At 58.0% G+C, this 19,637-nt stretch overlaps 3 protein-coding genes across 4 annotated transcripts in view; 1 reads left to right on the forward strand and 2 right to left on the reverse strand.

Annotated features, from left to right (window-relative positions):
• The window catches only part of GABBR1 (gamma-aminobutyric acid type B receptor subunit 1), a 62,411-nt gene extending 44,101 nt beyond the window's left edge, over positions 1 to 18,310 (reverse strand). The window contains exons 1-4 of one of the 2 annotated variants that reach the window (XM_038370618.2): positions 18,051 to 18,310; positions 10,948 to 11,062; positions 936 to 1,011; positions 316 to 519 (exon numbers count right to left, since the gene is read on the reverse strand). In XM_038370618.2, the coding sequence (XP_038226546.1) occupies positions 316 to 519; positions 936 to 1,011 (280 nt within the window). In that variant the 5' untranslated portion in view covers positions 10,948 to 11,062; positions 18,051 to 18,310. The remainder of the gene's footprint in view (positions 1 to 315; positions 520 to 935; positions 1,012 to 10,947; positions 11,063 to 18,050) is intronic. The other variant, XM_043496631.1, reaches the window with a different exon arrangement.
• The window catches only part of LOC119843027 (zinc finger protein 850-like), a 765,636-nt gene that overhangs the window by 608,745 nt on the left and 137,254 nt on the right, over positions 1 to 19,637 (reverse strand). The gene's annotated exons all lie outside the window — the stretch shown is intronic.
• The window catches only part of LOC119842502 (zinc finger protein 251-like), a 503,489-nt gene that overhangs the window by 156,570 nt on the left and 327,282 nt on the right, over positions 1 to 19,637 (forward strand). The window lies entirely within an intron of this gene.

Raw genomic sequence — 19,637 nt, forward strand, 5'->3', positions numbered from 1 at the left:
CCCATTCCCTGCCCCCCTGAGCCAGCCAGTCCCCCAGCCTGGAGCCGGATGGGAGCCAGCGCCCCCTAGAGGGGAAAGGTCCCATGCTCCATTCCCTGCCACACCCCCAGCCCCCCCCCAGCCAGCTAGTCAGTCCCTGCCATGGGCCTGGGTTGGACACAGCACCCCCTGGAGGGGAAAGGCCCTGTGCCCCATTCCCCACCCCCTCTGAGCCAATCCCCCCACCCTGGGGTCAGATCGGAGCTGGTGCCCCTTAGGGTGGAAAGACCCTGTGTCCCGTCCCCAGGGTGGGTATGGGGGCCGGTGGTGACTCACGGCAGCGGCTGGCATGGCCCATCTCAGTCCAGGTCCCGTTGGGCAGACACTTGCGCACCTTGGGCCCCACGATCTCACGGTCGGGCCGGCACACATACTCAATCTCATAGTCGAAAGGCAGGAAGCGCACTGTCTGCACCTGGTCTGGGGTGAGGCCCCGGTACCGGATACCCCCGTCCCGCGGCGGGTGGATGATCTCACAGCCTGGGGGGCGCAGAGCGGGGCACCATCAGGTTGGGGGGCCTCCGGCTGAGCTGGGGGGACAGGAGCGGGGTGGGTGGGGGAAGAGCAAGTGTGTGTGCAGGGAGAGGTGTCCTCGCACGAGTGTACTTTTGTTGGGTTCCCCATGCTTGTGTCCATGTGTGTCCCCAAGTGTATGTGAGTGCATGCACATGCGTGCACAGAGGAGAGGAGTGCAGAGCTGAGTATGTCTGCGTGTGCACGGGGGCACACGTTGGGGTATACATGGGAGTCTGGGGGGGACTCCTTGGGGACTGAGCACCGCTGGCACTGGGAGGCTCTGGTGTAGATTATGGGGTTTTCAGTGGGTGGGGTGAGCGGAGAAGCCTGGTGGGTCTGACCCAGCATGTGAGGCTGGAGGGGGAGCGGGTCCCACTTACCTGTCGTGCTGTTGAGTCCCAGCGCCCCAGAGCCAGGATCTGGAATTAGCACAGCGCTCAGCAGCAGGAGCAGCATCTGCAGGGGTGGAGGAAAGAGGCAATTAGAATGGGGATGGGGATACAACCTGTCCCCCACATGATTACACAGAGGGCCAACCACCACAGGGTTATGACAAGGCAAGAACCCAGGAGTCCTGGCTCCCAAAGACCTTACTCCTGCTCTAACCCACTAGACCTCACTGCCCTCCCAGAACCAGTAGGGAGCCCAGGAGTCCTGGCTCCCAGCCCCCCTGCTCTAACCCACTAGATCACACTCCTCCCCACAGAGCAGGGGGTAAGAACATGAGAAAGGCCAGACTGGATCAGACTAAGGGTCCATCTAGCCCAGTATCCTGTCTTCCAACGGCCATGGCAGGGGCCCCAGAGAGAATGAACAGAACAGGCAATTATCAAGTGATCCATCCCCTGTCACCCATTCCCAGCTTCTGGCAAACAGAGGCTAGGGACAGCATCCCCGCCCATCCTAGATATTTAGACTTATCCTCCATGAATTTATCTAGTTCTTTTTTGAACCTTGTTATAGTTTTGGCCTTCACAACAGCCTCTGGCAAAGAGTTCCACAGATTGACTGTGCGTTGTGTGAAGAAATTCTTCCTTTTGTTTGTTTTAAACCTGATGCCTATTCATTCCATCAAGTGACACTAGCTTTTGTGTTATGGGACGGGATAAATAACACTTCCTTATTTACTTTCTCCACACCCATCATGATTTTACAGATCCCTGTCATATACACTGTATCCACTGGATCACCCTTGTCCACATGCTTCTTGACCACCTTAAAGAATTCTAGTAGATTGGTGAGGCATGATTTCCTTTGACAAAAGCCATGTTGACTCTTCCCCAACAAGTCATGTTCACCTATGTGCCTGGCAATTCTGTTCTTTATTATAGTTTCAACCAATTTGCCTGGTACTGAGGTTAGGCTCACTGGCCTGTAATTGCCAAGATCACCTCTGGAGCCTTTCTGAAAGACCACAGCTAGATAGGACCAGGAATCCTGGCTCCCACCCCCCTGCTCTAATGACTAGACCCCATTCCCAGGTCTTTAAAAAGGTCTGAATGACGCAGTAAGCACCACAGAGGGAAAGGCTAAAGATTCTGGGCATAATGGCAGAGTTAGAGAATAAGCTCCGGAAGATCCTGTGAATACCTACATATTCCTGGTTCCCAGCACCCCCATGTGGACTTTGCATAGGAATAGCTGCCCCCACTGCTGACCCCCACCCCCTGTGTGCCCACTACAAGGGAAGAGCTGTCTCTGTCCCTGAGCCTACAATATCCAATCAGTGCCCCTCCTGTCGGTTTGTGAATTGGATCTAGTGGGTGAGACCCAGGACTTAGAGCCAGGACTCCTGGTTTCTAGCTCTGGCTCTTTGGAGGGGAGTGCGGTCTACTATTTGGGGGGGGGGTACTTGCTAGAGTATCCCAAATGTCTGTGGCAATGGTAATGTGTGATATGCCCAGTCCCAGCATGAACAGAGACAGCAGTGCCCACAGAGGCTGCTGAGGGTGATATACACAAACACACAAAGCGCAGGGCTTGTTCCCTCCCACTGGGGCAGCCGGGACGGACATACACACACAAACACAGCAGGACTCATTCTACAGGAGGGACAGACACATGCTGAGTAAATCTCATTGCCTCTGTGATGAAGTCTGACTGTTCTTAATGTTTCCTCTGAATACTGTAGGGGTGCCTCAGTTTCCCCTATGCATTTCTTAAGTCTCTAGATGGTGGGATAAGGGGGTGTAATTGTTGCAGAGCAAAGGACCAGTGTACACAAATGGCCGACACTCTGTCTCCTGGCAACTGATGACCTAGGCCCTTACCCCATGCAAGGTGATAGCTAAAGGTGCTGGAGAGCAAAGGAATCAGGCGACCTCCTGGCCCAGGAAAGGGACAAAGCCCAGAGGAGGAGGGGCTGGAGGGTGAGTCAGTTTGAGGCTGGCTGGGGACATGGAGTGAAGTGCAGACGTAGTTGTCTGGCTCACTGCCCCCCAAAATGGACCCGGCTGAGGGGTCCTGTTCTCTGTACCTACAAGCTCTGTTTTAGACAGTGTTCCTGTCATCTAATAAACCTTCTGTTTTACTGGCTGGCTAAGAGTCATGTCTGACTGCGAAGTTGGGGTGCAGGACCCTCTGGCTTCCCCAGGACCCCACCTGGGCGGACTCACTGTGGGAAGCGCACAGAGGGGCAGAGGATGCTGAATGCTCCAAGGTCAGACCCAGGAAGGTGGAAGCTGTGTGAACTTCTTGCCCTGAAGATAGTCTGCTCACAGAGAGGAGACTTCACCAGAGTCATGACTGGCTTCATAGGGAGTTGTTCCAGAGCATTGCCCGGGGACTCCGTGACAACTGGTGGTAGAGGTGGGATGCACTGCACCCCGTGGATGGTGCTTCCTGCAGTAAGTGACTGGGGAGCAGTAAAACGAAGGGGGATTGATGAGGACCAGGCACGCTGAAGGCTCAGAGAAGAGCGGTTTCGAGGGGGCTGTTAACCCCTGGGAATGTGTGACCAGAGAGAAGGACTTTTTCAGTAACAGGGTCCCCCTGGGGATTGCAGCAGTGGTCCCAGGGGTGGAGGAGTCTGCAGCTTGACCCTGGCAAAGAGGTGGTGACCTTGAGAAGGGCTGGCACACGAGGGGTTCTCCCTTGAAACCATGGGGAGCTGAGAGCACACAGGCCTGTGAGTTCACAACAACTTGGGACCAGTGGAGTGATGGCCTATCACCGTCTCCTTAGAAGGACATTGTAACCTTGTGCAAAAAGAGAGGGTTACATATTGGAAAGTTCACCAAAGCACAGTTAATCATGCAGCTGGAGGAGAATGACCACTCTAAGGAGCAGATTCCTGGCCCAAATGGGGCTACAGCAGGATCTGGGGCAGCTGGAGTGGTAGCCAGGCATCCCCAAGACTCCTGTCTCTGACCAGATGGGGGTCTTCATGATCGGGTTCCCCATCAGGGGATCAGAGACGGACGGGATTGGAGCTGAGTCCGAGAGAGCAAGAGGACTGTGAGAGACAGCGAGAGCCCAAGAAAGAGCTGCAGAAGCAGCAGCAGCATGAACTGACGATAGTGGAGCAGAGAGGTATAGGAGACTTCCTAGGGGTGAGTGGGGATAGACCCCGGGGGACCAGCTCCGCAGGGAACCTCGAGACTAAATTGCTGCCCCTGATTAAGGAGGTGGAGGGATGTGGATGCCCACCTCACTGCCTTCGAGCAGGCTGGCAATTTGAACCAGGGAGACAGTGCAGAAAAGCCCTGGTATCTAGCTCCCTTGCTGGGTCCCAAGGCCATAGACTCCATCAGCCAGATGGGTGGGGTGGTGGACAGGCTTCCACTCCTGTCCCCAGCCTATGTGTCTGGGCTCAGGCCCCTCAGACCCTGAGTTGGAGCAGAAGGTGGTGGTCAATGGGGAGATATTCCTGGGGTGGCGAAACCCTGGAACAGAGAGAACTGTTGTCAGGCCCGGGGTGGTGCAGCCTCAGACGCTGAGGGGCTGCGTGACCTGGATGAGGGTCCTAGGGATGGAACCATTCACCCTGCCTATGGCCCAGATCCCTGTGCAGACCCAGGAGGGGTCAGGCTGGCTGGTCGTTGGGGTTCTCCAGGATATCAGCTGTGAGATCTTGTTGGGGGGTGACTGTGTCTCTTTGGGACAGGATCCAGGCCCTGCTCCTGTAATGGCGGAGGGTTTGAATTTGAATCAGGGAAACCAATCGGCTGAGACAGAAATGGTCAGTGAAAATGCAGATGACCTGACTGGTGGGAGGTGGGTGGGTGGGGAGGGGGAGGAGCCGCTAGGCTCAGGCTACCTGCCTGCCTGTAAGCAGACCCCTGGGGCTGGGTGGGGCAAAGAGATGTTCCCTGCCCCACTGCACACCGGAGAGGGGGCTCACGCTGGCTCTGTTGCTGTAAGGAGAGCAGAGAGCTTGCTGCCTGCCCCCACTGGGACAACAAGTAGAGCACTGAGCAAGGGGGGAGATAAGACCCCAGCTGAGTGGGAGGGGACACAGGCAGGGCAGGACATCCGCCAACCAGGTTTGCCTGGTTCAGACGTGCTGCTGGGAAGTGATCCCCTGGCAGGGAAGGGGGCTCTGGATATAGTGAGGCCCCTTAGCAAGGCGAGTGATATATTTCACCAACCGCTACCCAGGGGTGGGGGATCTGCCCTCCACCGAGGCAGACACGCTGCTGACCATCTTCAGCAAAGAAGGGGTCCCCAGTGAGGTCCTTACAGACCAGGGGTCAAATTTCATGTCAGCTCAGCTCCGAGGCTTGTGGGAGAAATGTGGGGTCTGGCCCTGGACCTCTTCATATCACCCTCAGTCCAATGGGCTGGTAAAGAGGATCAGAGATTGGCCCATTCTCCAGACCAAGAAACAGGTCCAGGTCTTTATAGGGATGGCAGGGTACTACTGGGGGTTTGTACCCCACTTTAGTTCCTTAGCTACTCCCATCACTGAGCTACGTAAGAAGGAGAAGCCAGACAAGTTGGTCTGGACTGAGCAGCACCAGAGGGCTCTCTGTGCACTGAAGGAGGCTCTAATCCAGGGCCCAGTAAATCTGTTAAACCTGGACAGTGCCAAGCCCTTTACAGTGTTCACAGACACCTCAGATGCAGGGCTGGGCACAGTTTTAATGCAGGTTGATGCTAAGGTGGGGAGACACCCCATTGGGTGCCCAAGCAAGAAGCTGCTGCCCTAGGAGCAGAACTATGTGGCCATAAAGAAGAAGTGCCTGGCCATGGTGCGGGCCCTTAAAAAGCTGCAGCCGTATCTATCTGGGTGGTGTTTTGCAGTATATACTGACCCCTCTGCCCTGAAAATGGCTGCATCCAATGAAAGGGGCTGATGCCAAGCAGCGGATGACAGAGACACCTGGTCAGAGGGTGGCCAAGGTCAAGATGGGGGCTCTTAACCAAGAGAGCTCAAATCACAGCCCTCCAAACTGGAGCGCTGGGAGAAGACCCGATCTCAGTTTGAACCCAAGGGGTTTTGGGATGGCAAAAGGGCATGGACCGCATAAACCTTCCCACATGCCGCCAGCAAGTGCCATCAAGCACACCCGACCCAAGGAAGGGTGTAAAACTGGAAGGGCTTGGTGTAACTCCCCCCAAGGAATGGGAGAGATGCTGGGGCATCCATGAGAATGTTGGTGGGTTTGAACTTTCCCCAGGTCACTGGCCAAAGTGATCTCACTCAGTTCGGTCTCGAAGGGGGGACAGATGTGACGAAGTGAGACTGCTCTTAATGTTTCCTCTGAATACTGTAGGGGTGTCTCAGTTTCCCCTATGAATTTCTTAAGTCTCTAGGTGGTGGGATAAGGGAGTGTAATCGTTGCAGAGCAAAGGGCCAGTGTACACAAATGGCTGACACTCTGTCTTCTGGCAACTGATGGCCTGCGCCCTTACCCCATGCAAGGTGATAGCTAAAGGTGCTGGAGAACAAAGGACTCAGGGGACCTCCTGGTCCCGGGAAAGGGACAAAGCCCAGAGGAGGAGGGGCTGGAGGGTGAGTAAGTTTGAGGCTGGCTGGGGACATGGAGTGAAGTGCAGACATGGTTGTCTGGCTCACTGCCCCCCAAAATGGACCCGGCTGAGGGGTCCTGTTCTCTGTACCTACAAGCTCTGTTTTAGACAGTGTTCCTGTCATCTAATAAACCTTCTGTTTTACTGGCTGGCTAAGAGTCATGTCTGACTGCGAAGTTGGGGTGCAGGACCCTCTGGCTTCCCCAGGACTGCTTGGGCGGACTCGCTGTGGGAAGCGCACAAAGGGGCAGAGGATGCTGAATGCTCCAAGGTCAGATCCAGGAAGGTGGAAGCTGTGTGAGCTTCTTGCCCTGAAGACAGTCTGCTCACAGAAAGGAGACTTCACCAGAGTCCTGACTGGCTTTGTAGGGAGTAGTTCCAGAGCATCGCCTGGGGACTCTGTGACAGCCTCCAGCAGGGGACAGCAGACACACACACACACACACACACACACACACACACACACACACAATGCAGAGCTCATCTCTCCAGCTGAGGGGCACACATGCCCCCGCCCTCACCAATGCACAGCAGCAGCACTCATCTTCTCCAGAAGGGACACACACACACAAACACAGAGTACACGACTCATCTCGTCCAGCACGGGGCAGCAGGAATTTAGACAGACAACCCATGCCAGTGGAGGGTAGGCAGCAGCGTCACTTTCTGCACACACACATATATACACACCCTCAGAAGTAGCAGAGGGGTAGCTGTGTTACTCTGTATCCATAAAAACAATGAGGAGTCCGGTGGCACCTTAAAGACTAACAGATGTATTTGGGCATATGCTTTCATGAGTAAAACCCCACTTCTTCATATGCATGAAGTGAAAATTACAGATACAGACGTAAATATACCTGCACATGAAGAGAAGGGAGTTACCTTACAAGTAGAGAACTAGTGCTGACAAGGTAAATTCAGTCAATTCTACAACCTATCCTGGAAAAGGTTTCAGAGTAGCAGCCGTGTTAGTCTGTATTCGCAAAAAGAAAAGGAGTACTTGTGGCACCTTAGAGACTAACAAATTTATTAGAGCATAAGCTTTCGTGAGCTACAGCTCACTTCATCGGATGCATTTGGTGGAAAAAACAGAGGAGAGATTTATATACACACACACAGAGAACATGAAACAATGGGTTTATCATACACACTGTAAGGAGAGTGATCACTTAAGATAAGCCATCACCCACAGCAGGGGGGGGAAAGGAGGAAAACCTTCCATGGTGACAAGCAGGTAGGCTAATTCCAGCAGTTAACAAGAATATCAGAGGAACAGTGGGGGGTGGGGTGGGGGGGAGAAATACCATGGGGAAATAGTTTTACTTTGTGTAATGACTCATCCATTCCCAGTCTCTATTCAAGCCTAAGTTAATTGTATCCAGTTTGCAAATTAATTCCAATTCAGCAGTCTCTCGTTGGAGTCTGTTTTTGAAGCTTTTTTGTTGAAGTATAGCCACTCTTAGGTCTGTGATCGAGTGACCAGAGAGATTGAAGTGTTCTCCAACTGGTTTTTGAATGTTATAATTCTTGACGTCTGATTTGTGTCCATTCATTCTTTTACGTAGAGACTGTCCAGTTTGGCCAATGTACATGGCAGAGGGGCATTGCTGGCACATGATGGCATATATCACATTGGTAGATGCGCAGGTGAACGAGCCTCTGATAGTGTGGCTGATGTGATTAGGCCCTATGATGGTATCCCCTGAATAGATATGTGGACAGAGTTGGCAACGGGCTTTGTTGCAAGGATAGGTTCCTGGGTTAGTGGTTCTGTTGTGTGGTGTGTGGTTGCTGGTGAGTATTTGCTTCAGATTGGGGGGCTGTCTGTAAGCAAGGACTGGTCTATCTCCCAAGATCTGAGAGAGCGATGGCTCGTCCTTCAGGATAGGTTGTAGATCCTTGATGATGCGTTGGAGAGGTTTTAGTTGGGGGCTGAAGGTGATGGCTAGTGGCGTTCTGTTGTTTTCTTTGTTGGGCCTGTCCTGTAGTAGGTGACTTCTGGGTACTCTTCTGGCTCTGTCAATCTGTTTCTTCACTTCAGCAGGTGGGTATTGTAGTTGTAGGAATGCATGATAGAGATCTTGTAGGTGTTTGTCTCTGTCTGAGGGGTTGGAGCAAATGCGGTTATATCGTAGCGCTTGGCTGTAGACAATGGATCGAGTGGTATGATCTGGATGAAAGCTAGAGGCATGTAGGTAGGAATAGCGGTCAGTAGGTTTCCGATATAGGGTGGTGTTTATGTGACCATCGCTTATTAGCACCGTAGTGTCCAGGAAGTGGATCTCTTGTGTGGACTGGTCCAGGCTGAGGTTGATGGTGGGATGGAAATTGTTGAAATCATGGTGGAATTCCTCAAGAGCTTCTTTTCCATGGGTCCAGATGATGAAGATGTCATCAATGTAGCGCAAGTAGAGTAGGGGCATTAGGGGACGAGAGCTGAGGAAGCGTTGTTCTAAGTCAGCCAGAACCACTAACCCAGGAACCTATCCTTGCAACAAAGCCCGTTGCCAACTCTGTTCACATATCTATTCAGGGGATACCATCATAGGGCCTAATCGCATCAGCCACACTATCAGAGGCTCGTTCACCTGCGCATCTACCAATGTGATATATGCCATCATGTGCCAGCAATGCCCCTCTGCCATGTACATTGGCCAAACTGGACAGTCTCTACGTAAAAGAATGAATGGACACAAATCAGACGTCAAGAATTATAACATTCAAAAACCAGTTGGAGAACACTTCAATCTCTCTGGTCACTCGATCACAGACCTAAGAGTGGCTATACTTCAACAAAAAAGCTTCAAAAACAGACTCCAACGAGAGACTGCTGAATTGGAATTAATTTGCAAACTGGATACAATTAACTTAGGCTTGAATAGAGACTGGGAATGGATGAGTCATTACACAAAGTAAAACTATTTCCCCATGGTATTTCTCCCCCCACCCCACCCCCCACTGTTCCTCTGATATTCTTGTTAACTGCTGGAATTAGCCTACCTGCTTGTCACCATGGAAGGTTTTCCTCCTTTCCCCCCCCTGCTGTGGGTGATGGCTTATCTTAAGTGATCACTCTCCTTACAGTGTGTATGATAAACCCATTGTTTCATGTTCTCTGTGTGTGTGTATATAAATCTCTCCTCTGTTTTTTCCACCAAATGCATCCGATGAAGTGAGCTGTAGCTCACGAAAGCTTATGCTCTAATAAATTTGTTAGTCTCTAAGGTGCCACAAGTACTCCTTTTCTATCCTGGAAAACAATCCCTCACTCTCACAAACCTTGGGAGACAGGCCAATCCTCACTTACAGACAGCCCCCCAGCCTGAAGCAAATACTCACCAGCAACTACACATCACACCACAGAAACACTAACCCAGGAAACATTCCCTGTAACAAACCCTGTTGCCAACTCTGTTCCCATATCTATTCTAGCAACACCATCAGAGGACCCAACCACATGAGCTACACCATCAGGGGCTCATTCACCTGCACTTCTACTAATGTGATAGATGCCATCATGTGCCAGCAATGCCCCTCTGCCATGGACATTGGCCAAACCAGACAGTCTCTATGTAAAAGAATAAATGGACACAAATCAGACATCAGGAATGATAACATACAAAAGCCAGTAGGAGAACACTTCAATCTCCCTGGGCATTGAATAACAGATTTAAAAGTAGCCATCCTTCAACAAAAAAACTTCAAAAACAGACTTCAAAGAGAAACTGGAGACCTACAATTCATTTGCAAACTTAACACCATTAATTTGGGCTTGAATAGGGACTGGAAGTGGCTGCCTCACTACAAAAACAATTTTCCCTCTCTTGGTATTGACACCTCCTCATCAATTATTGGGAGAGGAGCACACCCACCGTGACTGAATTGGCCTTGTCAGCACTGGTTCTCCACTTGTAAGGTAACTCCCTTCTCTTCATGTGTCGGTATATTTATGCCTGTATCTGTAATTTTCACTCCATGCATCTGAAGAAGTGGGGGTTTTACCCATCAAAGCTCATGCCCAAATAAATCTCTTAGTCTTTAAGGTGCCACCGGACACTCAGAAGGACTCATGTCTTCCAGCAGGGGGCAGCAGGGGGACACACACACACACACACACACACACACACACACACACACACACACACAGTATACGACTCATCTCGTCCAGCAGGGGGAGCAATTTACACAGACAACCCATGCCAGCGGAGGACAGGCAGCAGCATCACTTTCTGCGCACACACACACACACAAACACACACAGAGCAGCAGCAGTACTCCTCTCATCCAGCAGGGGGAAGCAGGGACGGACAGACAGACAGAGACGCACACTCCAGGACTCATTCCCTCCAGGAGGGAGCAGCAGGGACAGCCCCGAGCCAGCCCTCCCTGGGGCGGACTGGCGCAGTCCCTCCATACCTTGTGGCAGGCGTGTGGTGGGCGGTGCCGGCCTGTTCTCCCTCCCAGCCTAGGGCTGGATCCGTGCGCAGGGCAGTCGCTCAACACCGCGGCACCCACCAACCAGCCCTGAAAGCTGGAAACACAAAAACCCCTCTTAGAAATGACCTGGCCTCCTCCCCAGCTGCTCCACCAGTCCCCAAGAAATGGCTTCCCCGACCCCTGCATATTTCACCATATGGCCTCCTTTGGGGTTGGGTGCAAAGTGAGCAACATGGGTACAATATCCCTGGGGGGGCGGGATCGGCCCAGGGTATCTGGACCCCCCACTGCTTGCACTACCCTCACACATGGCCCAGCCATTAGCCTGAGCTCACACTGACCCCTGTGTGAGCCTGGGGCACAGCCGCACTGGCTCCTAGATTGTGGGGCGGCAGTGGTGAACGGTCTGAGGGTCGCTGCCCAGAGCTGGCTGCATCAGCCCAACACGTGGCGACATCACAATCGGGGGGGCTCAATGACTGTGAGATGGGGGGGATCCCAAGCTTTTCCTGCTGGGCGCAATGAGCCTATGGAACCCACTGCCACAGGACACAGCCGAGGCCAAGAGCTGGGCAGGAGTCCATGGGTGATGGGCAGGTTTCTCAGAGGGGAACATGCGGCATGACCTGCGGGAATGAGCACAACATCTGGAGAAGGGTGGTGAGACTCCTCCTTCAGGAGCCCAGCGTGGGGGCAGGTTATGCCCAGTGGCTGCTGTGGGTTCTCACACCAAAGGCAGAAACATTCAGCCAGCTCTAATCAGAGCTCCTCTGGAGACCGCAGAGACCGTCTGCAAGGGGCGCTCACCCTCATTTCACAGCGGGAGAAACTGAGGCACAGCGACTCAGAAAATCCATAGCAGAACCCAGGCCACTTGCTGCCCCAGTCCTCCCTCTAACCACTAAATCTCCCCTGCTCTTCCCGAGCCAAGGACAGAACCCAGGAGTCCTGCCCCCCACCCACCCACCCACCCTGCATGACAGCGCACACCCAGAGAGGTTGCTGGTTTGTTGTTCCTCATTACCATGGCAATGGGGGCTTCCCCTGTGCAGCCCGGCCCAGCCCAGCCCAGCCCAGCCCAGCGTGCACCCCAGGTCCGTGGATGAGCCGGTGCAGGCCTAGGGCGGTTTAGCCCAGGCAGCAGAGGCTTGTGCCCTTTGCCTTATTGGAATCCCAGGGAGCCGGGTGAGCCCAAGCCCGCCCACTTCTGAAAGGCGCTTCCCCAAGCCTAGCAGGAGGGACCACTGGACCTGGAAACCAGATGAAGACAGGGCACAACTAATTAAAAAACAGGGTCGGGAGTGGTGGCCAGAGGTTCAGAACAAGGGAACCGGACGGGGACACCGAGCAGAGGACCCCGGACAGCGCCCACTGCACCTCAAAGGTGTCTAGGGAGCCAGTGGATGTGGCCCAGTGGAACTCTGCCCGGAGGCAAAACGAGGGAGGAACAGAAATAGGCCCCACAGTCGCAGAGCACCCCCTCGTCCAGCATCCTCCTCCTGGTGTTATAGATGGAGACTTTGGCCAGAGCCAGGACGAGGTTGACGAGTAGGTCTAGCCACTTCATGGGGCCACGGATAGGGTGTGCAAAAATGAACAGGTGTGGGGAAAAGGTGTGCCCTATGCTGCTGAGGGTGCAGGCCCCAGCCAAGCAGGCGACCTGCTGGGCTGCAGACATGGGGCCCCCTGGCATTTCAGAGCAGCCAGCTCTGGGGAACCAGGCAGGGGAGCTGGGGGGGAACCAGGTAGGGGAGCTGGGGAGAGTGAAGCAGGAGATCTGTGGGGGAGCCAGGCAGGGGAGCTGGGCAGAGGAGCCAGGCAGGGGAGCTGGGGGGAGCCAGGCAGGGGAGCCGGGGGGAGGAGACAAGCAGGGGAGCTGGGGGGAGCCAGGCAGGGGAGCTGTGGGGGGAGGAACCAGGCAGAGGAGCTGGGGGGAGCCAGGCAGGGGAGCTGCGGGAGGAGACAAGCAGAGGAGCTGGGGGGAGCTAGGCAGGGGAGCCGGGGGGAGACAGGCAGGGGAGCCAGAGATTGGGGTGGGAAGCAGCAGTCGACCGAAACCCTGCTGGGTTCGGCAGGGTGGCACACGACTCGGCTGGCCGTCCTGGGCCAGCATGACAGGCACTGTGCTACGGTCACACCAAAAGAGGGAGCCACCAGGGCATCTGCAGCAGCCAGGGGGGCCCAGGGCTGAATGCAGGGCTGAGAATTGAAGGCTGGGCTCCTGCCAGCATCACAGCTGGGTAGCAGGCTGAGGCAGGTGCAGGCTGAATCCTGGTTTCAGGGGGAATATAACCCCCCAGGATCTCAGCAGCGGCCCCGGTTAGCACAGGGACGAGCCGGGCTGGTGCAGCAAGGGGCGACGTGCCGAATTGTGGCGACTGCTGGGATGGTGCCGGCTGCCCGCTGAGCTGGACGCAGCTGGCCAGGGAGGAGCAGCTCACGCTGTGCTCTTGCTCCAGCTGGCTCTGTGCTGTGGTGGATCCGGGGCGGGGTGCTGAGGGGCTGGGCAGTGAAACAGTTAATGCCATGGGGCTAGGCCCAGGGCCAGAGAAGAAAGGCCAGGCACTGCACAGGAAATCTCAGAGCCCGGGCGGGCGTGGCCTGCAGTGGGTCGGCCCCAGCATTTATTATTGATACCACACCATGGCTGGGTGGGGCCCAGCCTGGAACACAGGGCACCTTGGCCAAGCTTTCAGCTCAGCTGGCCCATCTAGGAGTCAATCCGGAGTCACCCCTGACTGCAATGGAGGTAGGGCTGGGCTCTGAGCTCAGCTAGGGTGACCAGATAGCAAGTGTGAAAAATCAGGACAGGGAATGGGGGGTAATGGGCACCTATATAAGACAAAGACCCAAATATCGAGACAGTCCCTATAAAATCAGGACATCTAGTCACCCTAAACTCAGCTTCCAGGGGTTAATCCGGAATCACACAGACACACACTGTACACACCACACACACTCCCACAGCCGAGGGGGCCAGGGGGGAGCTGAGGGCACGGGGGGGGCTGAGGGGAGTGGGGGGTTGGGGGAAGCTGAGGGGAGTGGGGGGTGAGATGAGGGCAGTGGGTGGAGGGGAGGGGCGAGGGGAGCAGGGGGCTGGGAGGAGCTGAGGGCAGGGTCGGGCAAGGGGAGTGGGGGCTGGGTGGAGTCCCAGATAAACTGGGATGGAAGCAATTGTGACTCATGAATCTTTTATTGCACTGAATAAATCCTGAGAACGAGGGTTTCGGGCTGGTAGCAAATGACAGGGCTGCAGGTCGGGAGTGAGGGGTGCCAGCAGAGCTGGGGGGTCAGGGCTGGGCTAGCAGGGGGCTGTGGGTATCCCAGGGCTGGGCTAGCAGGGGCTGTGGGTTGGGACTGAGGGGCACTGGCAGAGCTGGGGGGCAATGCCCCTCCTCCCACACTGTTTGCTTCCTCCCAGCCCCAGTGGGGTAATTATCCCAGGCACTAATCAGAGTTGACAACAATCCCTAAGCTGGTTGCCTAGTTACCAGCTCAGCCAGCCCCAGGCCTGAGCACAGGACACAGGCTCCTCCCACAGCCTCTGGCCCCTCCCACCACACCTGCTGGGGGTCCCCTACCCCTACAAACCCTGTGCACTGGAGTCCCAGCTAGGCACAGGCAAGGCGCTGCTGTGGGGAAACTCACAGCACTGGACCCCATCCAGGCACTGCGGTGAGGAAGCTTGCAGCATGGTGCCCCCTCAGGGCACTGCTCTTTCCATGCCCACGCCTGCCCTTCAGGACCTGTGAGAGCAGACAGATCCACTACAGGATATTTATAGAGATGTGAGACTCAGCACTTTGGAAAGGAATAAATAACTCGCCAGGACTCAGTCTCATCTTCATCTCCTGAGTGCTGCGCTCCCCCACCCAAAAATAGATCTACACCCCCATCCCCACTTTGCCGGTGCCCCTCAGTCCTGACCTTCAGCCCCCAATTAGCCCAGCCCTGGGCTGTTCGCACATTGTCCTCCTGGTACCCCCAGCATCCATGGGTGGCCTGGGGAGCACAGGCCAGGGGGGATACAAGGAGGGATCCCAGCAGTGGGGAAGCTAAGTGGCGTGGGAACCGCAAGTTGGTGGGGTCGGGAGGCAGGGTGGGAGAAGGGGAGAAGGGATCCCGGCAGTGGGGGAGGTGGGGGGCGCGGGGAATGCATGTCAGGGGCGAGGAGATCAGGGAGGGACCCCAGCAGAGGGAGAGGTGGGCATTGTAGTGAGTGAAGGCTGGGTGGGATGGGGGGCAGGAGAGGGAGGGATCCCAGCAGTAGGGGAAGCAGGCGGCATGCGGAGCGCAGGCCTGGGGGGTCGAGGGACTGATCCCGGCACAGGGGGAGGCCGGTGGTGTGGGGAGCACAGGCCAGGGGGAGATCGGGGGAGGGATCCTAGCAGTGGGGTAGGCGGTCGGTGTGGGGAGCACAGGCCAGGGAGGATTGGGGGAGGGATCCCAGCAGAAGGGGAGGTGGGTGGTGTGGGGAGCACAGGGTGGGTACGGGGATCGGGGGAGGGATTCTGGCAGTGGGGGAGGCAGGCGGTGTGGGGAGAACAAGCTGGGGGGGACTGGAGGAGGGATTCCGGCAGTGGGGGAGGCGAGTGGCATGGGGCATGCAGGTCGGGGGGGGGATTGGGGAGGGATCCCAGCAATGGGGGAGGCAGGTGGTGTGGGGAGCGCAGGCTGGGGAGGATTAGGGGAGGGATCCCAGCAGAGGGGGCGGTGGGCGGCATGGGGAGCACAGGCCGGGTGGGGGGATTGGGGGAGGGATTCCAGCAGTGGGGGAGGCAGGCGGTGTGGGGAGCACAGGCTGGGGAAGATCGGGGGAGGGATCCTGGCAGAGGGGGAGGCAGGTGGTGTGGGGAGCACAGGCTGGGTGGGGGGATCGGGGGAGGGATTCCGGCAGTGAGGGAGGCAGATGGCGTGGGGGAGCACAGGCTGTGGGGGCAGTCAGGGGAGGGATTTTGGCAGTGGGGGAGACATGCGATGTGGGGAGCGCAGGCCAAGGGGAGAAATTGGGGGAGGGATCCTGGCAATGGAGGAGGCAGGTGGTGTGGGGACCACTGGCCGGGGGGCACGGAAGAGGGATCCTGGCAGTTGGGGAGGAGGGCGGTTTGGGGATTGCAGATCCATGGGGATCGGGAGAGGGATCCCAGCAGATGGGGAGGCAGGCAACGTGGTGAGTGCAGGCCGGGAGGGTCGGGAGAGGGATCCCAGCAATTGGGGGGGGCGACATGTGGGAGCCCAGGTTGGAGGGCTTGGGGGATGGATCCCAGCTGTAGGGGAGGCAGGCGGTTTGGGGAGTGCAGGCCGGAGGGGACTGGGGGAGTGTTCCTGGCAGTGGGGGAGGCAGGCGGTGTGGGGAGCGTTGGCCGGGGGAGGGATTCCAGCAGAGCGGGAGGCGGTTGATGTGGGGAGTGCAGGCCAGAAGTGTTGGGGGAGGGATCCCAGTAGTTGGCGTGGGGGGTGACTTGGGGGAGCGCAGGCTGGGGCGGGGGGATCGGGGAAGGGATCCCAGCAGTGGGTGTGGGGGGTGACGTGGGAGAGTGCAGGTCAAGAGGATTGAGGGAGCAATCACAGCAGTAGGGGAAATGGGTGGTGTGGGGAGCACAGGCTGGGGGGGATCGGGGAGGGATCTCAGCAGAGAGGGAGGTGGGCGGCGTGGGGAGCACAGGCCGGATGGGAGGATTGGGGGAGGGATTCCGGCAGTGGGGGTGAGGGATGATGTGGGGGAAGGCAGGCCAGGAGGGTCGGGGGAGGGATCCCAGTAGTTAGGGTGGGGGGTGACTTGGGGGAGCACAGCCTGGGTGGGAGGATCAGGGGAGGGATCCCGGCAGAGGGGGAGGCGGGCAGTGTGGGGAGTGCAGGTCAGGGGAGATTGGGGGAGGGATCCCAGCAGAGTGGGAGGTGGATGGGCATGGGGAGAGCAGGCTGGTGGGGATTGGGGGTGGGAAACCAGCAGAGGGGGAGGCAGGCGGTGTGTGTGGGGGTGCTGGTTAGGGGGGATTGGGCGTGGGGTCCCAACAGAGGGGGAGGTGGGTGGGGTGGGGAGCGCAGGTGGGTGGGATGGGGAAGGGATCCCAGCGGTGGGAGGCAGGTGTTGTGGGGTAGCTCAGGCCAGGGGGGGAATCAGGGGAGGGAGCCCCGCTCTGTGGGAGGCAGGTGGAGTAGGGGAGCGCAGGCTGGGGGGGATTGAGGGAGGCATCCCATCAGTGTGGGAGGTGGGCAGGGTGGGGGAGCGCAGGTCGGAGTGGGGTGGTCAGGGAGGGATCCCAGCGGTGGGGAGGCAGTCAGTGTAGGATTGCAGGCCAGGGGGGTGGGGGTGTCGGGGAAGGATCCCAGCACAGCTGGGCAGCCTGGGGGTGAAGCTCATGCTGGGGGCAGTGAATCAGGGACAGAACTCGGCAGTGGGGGTGACGGGTGGGGCCTGACCATTACCCAGCATCCCGTGGTGTGTTCTCCTCCCCCCCATCGGCTGCCCTGGGACTCGGGTCCCTCTCCGATCCCCTGCCCCGTGCCCCGGCTCTGCCCAGTGGGCGCTGGCAGCGGGAAGGAGGCGCCCATCAAGCTGGCAGTGTCTGGGCTGTCACCAGAGCGGGGGGATCCAACCCCTGCCCGGCATCCCCACCCAGCCCGTGGGCACAGTCCCTGCAGTCCTAGCACCATCCTGCCTCCTCACCACCAGCCATACCCACTTGTCCGGTTTCCCCCTGTGCCCACCCTGGCCCTCCCTCATCCCCCTTTCCCCCCCACCTGGGCTCTCCTCCACCCCAGCTTCCCTCCCTGGGCTGTCCCCTCCTTCGGCCTCCTCCCTCCCACGCTCTCCCCCACGGGCCTGGTTGGCCTCCCCCTTCTTCCCCCCACCAGGGCCTGGCCCCTGCTTTCCCCACCTCCTCCTCCCTTCTCCTCCCCCCAAGCTCCTCCACCAGGTCCCCCCCCGCGCCCCATTTCTCCCCATCGCAGCCAGCGCGCCCCGGTAGGAGCCTTCCCCTCCCCCCTCCTTCCTGGGAGGGGGCACCCGGATCTCCCTCCCCGCCTGCCCCCCGTCCCTCCCGGCTGCAGGATCGGGGCGCGGGGCCGGCGTGTCCTACCTGGGCTCGGGGCCGGCTGGAGCGATGGAAGGCGCCGATGGTGCCCGGGGGAGGCGGCGCGGTCCCGGGGAGGGATGTGGAGATGCGGGACCGGGGAGATCCGGGGCCGGGGGGCGCAGCGCCCAAGGGCTCCGGGACGCACGCGGGCTGCTGGGCTCGGCGCTCGGCCGGGGCAGGGGCAGGGGCAGGGGCCGGGCCGGGAGGGCGGGGCCGGCTCGGTGGGTCGCTCGGTCCCTCCCCAGCCCGCGCCGGGCGCCTGCTCTCTCCGGCGGGGGAGGCGGCGGAGACGGCGGGAGGGGAGCGGTGGGGGCGGGGGAGCCTCCCTCCCTGCCTGCCCAGACACCCGGCCCGGGGGGGCCGCTCCCAGCAGCTCACTGCGCCCGCCGCGCCGGGGAGCCACCGACCGGCCGCCCCCAGCCAGCCCTGCGCTGCGGCCGGGAGCTGGCCATGGTGCTGAGCGCCCTGGGCGGGGGGCGGGGAGGAGGGCAGGGGAGGGGGAGGGGGAGGGAGGGGTGCGGGAGGCAATGCAGCAGAGGGGGAGAAGATGTAATGGGGCAACGGGTAAGGCGAGGCGATGGGGGTGAGGGGAGGCGATGGGGCAGGGGGGGAGGGGAGGGGAGGCGATGGGGGTGAGGGGAGGGGGAGGCGATGGGGCAGGGGGTGAGGGGAGGCGATGGGGGTGAGGGGAGGGGAGGGGAGGCGATGGGGGTGAGGGGAGGCGAGGCGATGGGGCAGGGGATGAGGGGAAGGGGTTAGTGGGGGAGGGTTGTGTTGTGGTACTGCAGGCGGTTGTGGTGCTGGTTTGGGACGGGTGTTTGTGGGTGGGAGGGCTGGTGGGCCAGAAACTGCCGTTGACCCGTCTGCAACACATGCAGTTCCCGCCCCATACCTCTACCACCCCCCCCCCCCCGCCATATGACCACATGCACCAAACCTCTGCCCCACCTCCCAGGAATGTTGTCCATGCACCCAGCCACTCCCAGCTCAGCCCCCTCTCCATCAGCCCCTGCACCCCCATCCCCACACAACCCCTCCCACACACACACCCAACCGGTGTCAGCCAGGGTGACACAACCATGGAGATAGAATCACCAGGGACAGAGCTGCACATGGCTGGGCCTGAGCCCTAAGTGTCACACACACACACACACACACACACACACACACACACAGCCTACACGCACAGAAACACAGACCTTACACACACAGAATCACCTCCCTGTCATACACTGTCACACACACACACTGCCTACACACACACTCTGTAACACACCCACACAGAGCCTACACTCACAGAAACACACACAGCCCATCACACATGTGCACACTAACATAGAGTCTGCACACACAAAAACACACACATGATCACACTCAAATGCATGTGCGCACACCAGTCACATGCACACACACACTCACACCATCACACATACATGTGCACCCAGACAAATAAAGAGCCTCCACATGATGCACTGTCACATGTGCTCACACACACACCATCACACATGCACACACACCATCTCACACACACAACCCGGTCACACACACACCATCACACATGCACACATACACAGAGGCATGCACACATAC

The sequence above is a fragment of the Dermochelys coriacea genome, chromosome 14 (genome assembly GCF_009764565.3).
Source record: "Dermochelys coriacea isolate rDerCor1 chromosome 14, rDerCor1.pri.v4, whole genome shotgun sequence".
NCBI lineage: Eukaryota > Metazoa > Chordata > Testudines > Dermochelyidae > Dermochelys > Dermochelys coriacea.